The sequence below is a fragment of the Poecilia latipinna genome, unplaced genomic scaffold, assembly GCF_001443285.1.
Source record: "Poecilia latipinna isolate Pla-1442-1.1 unplaced genomic scaffold, P_latipinna-1.0 Scaffold3930, whole genome shotgun sequence".
Taxonomy (NCBI): domain Eukaryota; kingdom Metazoa; phylum Chordata; class Actinopteri; order Cyprinodontiformes; family Poeciliidae; genus Poecilia; species Poecilia latipinna.
In genome coordinates this window covers 17,192-20,463 of record NW_015116546.1, presented here as the reverse complement: position 1 = coordinate 20,463, position 3,272 = coordinate 17,192, and the positions used below count along the sequence as shown (strand labels likewise).

Genomic DNA, 3,272 nt, shown 5'->3' with positions numbered 1-3,272 from the left:
AGTTTTTCTAACCTGAACATGTCGGCTGCAGCTTCCTGCTGATGTTCATGACGAATCAGGATGTGAAGAAGTTTTGACTCATGACTGAAACGATTAATCAGATAAAAAAGAGCATTTTTCATTTAACCACTTAACCTCTTTAGAAATATCAGAATTAGATTAAAAATGGCAAATAAATACATTAATTACATTTTTAAATGAAAAAATAAACATTTTATTGCCTAAAATGCAGGAACAGTGTTTCTTTAGTGAACAATCACTTGTAGCAAAGGATGCAGCTAAAAAAATCAAAAGCTTTTTGTTTGAACATCAGTTCAGTGTAGAATTGATCTGTTGATTATTTATTGATCAATCTATTAATGATTGACAGATTTTTTTTTTTTACAGAATCTGAACCAGGTGAAGCTGAAACTGATTTTTTTTCCTCCTAAATGTAAAATCTACAGTTTTGTCATATCTGCAGCTCTGATTATTTATCCTCCAGTTAACGATTAATCGGTTATAAATTCGTTGACGATTGTTTCAAAAATCAATTAATCATTAATAATCCGATTAATTTGTTCAGAACCTGTTGAAACCAGCAGCTCTGTGGATGAGTCCCAGTTTGCACTGGTCAGGATCCATCACAGTGATGGGGAGCCGATCATGGACCCGTTTGGTCCAAACCAACAGATGGTTCTGATGGAAATGTTTCACCTGATGAGGAGAAACCAGAGCCTCTGTTTGGATCCTGGTCTTAATAAAACCAACAAGCTGCAGCAGGAAGGCTGATGAAACTCTGCCGGGTTTGGATCCAGAACCGGCCCGGATCCAGCAGGGAAACCGGTGAGGTTCCTGAGGACAGACGGGACATCGACGCTCTGCTTCAGTTTCAGGCTGACCTGAGATCAGCTGACCGATACCAGCCGGTCCATCAGTTCCATCGAAACACTCAGAACCAAACGATCCAAACGTCACCATGGAGACGACGATGCTACACAACCAGGCTGCCTCTGCGCTGCAGGTTAATCCAAAAACGCTTCATTAAAGATTCAGGAGGTTTGATCAGAGCAGCTGGAAGACGGACATGCTTTCTGCTGTTAGCTTAGCATAAACCACACGAACCCAGCAACAGACATGCATTCTGCTGTTAGCTTAGCATAAACCACACCAACCCAGCAACAGACATGCATTCTGCTGTTAGCTTAGCATAAATCACACCAACCCAGCAACAGACATGCATTCTGCTGTTAGCTTAGCATAAACCACACAAACCCAGAAACAGACATGCATTCTGCAGTTAGCTTAGCATACACCACACCAACCCAGCAACAGACATGCATTCTGCTGTTAGCTTAGCATAAACCACACCAACCCAACAACAGACATGCATTCTGCTGTTAGCTTAGCATAAACCACATGAACCCAGCAGCATCTCAGAGACGGAGGAACCAGCAGCAGATCAGGGAGGAGAGGATGAACCACCTGCTGACCAAAACATGGACTGACAGGAGAGCAGCAGCCCAGAGGGTCATGGTAATTCTGGAGGAGCTGCAGAGATCCACAGCTCAGGTAGGAGCTGCAGCGAGAGACTCAAGTCAGAGGAGACCGAACTGTAGGCTTTTCCACATTCAGAAACTATTTCAGGGTTGATGGGAAGAAAGAGTGAAATCCAGGATGAACCTGAGACTGGAGCAGAGCTTCACCATACAGAAGTGGCCTAGTTAAAGGCTAGATCTACATCCAGCTTTTACTCAGCCCTGTTTTTCATCCCATGGAGTTAATATTAATTTAAAAGCTGATAAAGAGAAAAGACAAGGCGATCTGGAGGTTTTTCCCTCCTGATTCAGTTTCTGAACACCGAAGCTTCTCTCTCTCCACCCCGTCTCTGCAGACCTGAAACGGTCTGTAAACAATCTGCTGAGGCGGCGGTTACTATAGCAACAGTGCAGCGTTGGAGAAGTTGTAGCTTCAGGGACGAGTTTGAAACTCCCCAGATGAAGATGAAGATGTGAGGAAGATTTATCAGCAATGAACAGCAGGTTGACAGGAAACTGAGTTCAGTCAGATTCCTGAAAACACAGTGGTGTGTGTGTGTGTGTGTGTGTGTGTGTGTGTGTGTGTGTGTGTGGGATGAGATAGCAGGTGGATGTGGCTGGCTCAGCACTCTGTGGTATTTACTAATTACAGGACATGCAGAGGTCACGGCCCCTGTAATTACAGCCTCTGATTGGCTGGCCTGCATGCCAGCAGCCAATCAGCTGCCATCAGGAAATTACAAGCCTGGATAGCAGTGAGATACAATGTTTGTTTTCTTTGTTAAAAAAATAATATTTTTAAAAGCCTGATCCTGAGTAACGACTGATTCATGTTTCTCAGATTTGTCGGATAAGAAGAGCGATCTGCGCGTGTGCGACGCCGGAACGTGTCGCTTCGGAGGAACCTGCCGCGAAAACGGTGCCGACATCAAATGTGTCTGTCAGTTCCACGTGAGTCCCACCCACAGCAGCACAGACAGCGCCCCCTGCTGGCAGCGGAGGGTTAAACAGCCATCCTGATGTTTTCATTCGGTTCTGAAATCTTCTCGTTTCCTGTTTCAGTGCAATAAGAAGTACGTTCCCGTGTGCGGCTCCAACGGAGACACGTACCAGAACGAGTGCTTCCTCCGCAGAGCCGCCTGCAAGAAGCAGAGAGCCATCAGCATTGTGTCGGAGGGAGCCTGTTACCACGGTAACACTCATCCTCTCACATCCAGCACTTAAACTGGAAGGTTTTGCCTGAAATTACACTCTTCCTAAATTATTCATGAACCTGATCATCGGCTTTCTGCTGCCAAGTCGATCCTTTTCTCTGCGGCTTCAGAAAGTCCAGTCAGGGAAACGGGCCGAAGCTCAACGATTAATTATCACACCTCACACAGCTTCTTATTTTAATAAAATAAAACTACAAAGATCTTAAATTTAGATAAGTTCTATGAAGCCAGATCTACTAAAATAAAATCATCTGATTGTTTTCATTCTCCTGATAAAAACATTTTTACTTTTTTGGACTGAAGATGCAAAAAAAGTCAAGAGATTTTATAGCCAGATGGGAAGAAATGAGCAAAATTCAAAATGTAAAAAATAGATGGATGATGGATGGATGGATTGATGGATTGATGGATTGATGGATGGATTGATGGATGGATGGATTGATGGATGGATGATGGATTGATGGATGGATTGATGGATGGATTGATGGATTGATGGATGATGGATGATGGATGGATTGATGGATGGATGGATTGATGGATG

The 3,272-nt window shown here is 43.8% G+C and overlaps 1 protein-coding gene across 1 annotated transcript in view; it reads left to right on the top strand.

Annotated features, from left to right (window-relative positions):
- LOC106941906 (tomoregulin-1-like) overlaps nucleotides 1-3,272 on the top strand; it is a 26,770-nt gene that overhangs the window by 6,428 nt on the left and 17,070 nt on the right. Inside the window, exons 2-3 of the mRNA XM_015025057.1 lie at nucleotides 2,359-2,468; nucleotides 2,580-2,733. Coding sequence (XP_014880543.1) covers nucleotides 2,359-2,468; nucleotides 2,580-2,733 — 264 coding nt within the window. The remainder of the gene's footprint in view (nucleotides 1-2,358; nucleotides 2,469-2,579; nucleotides 2,734-3,272) is intronic.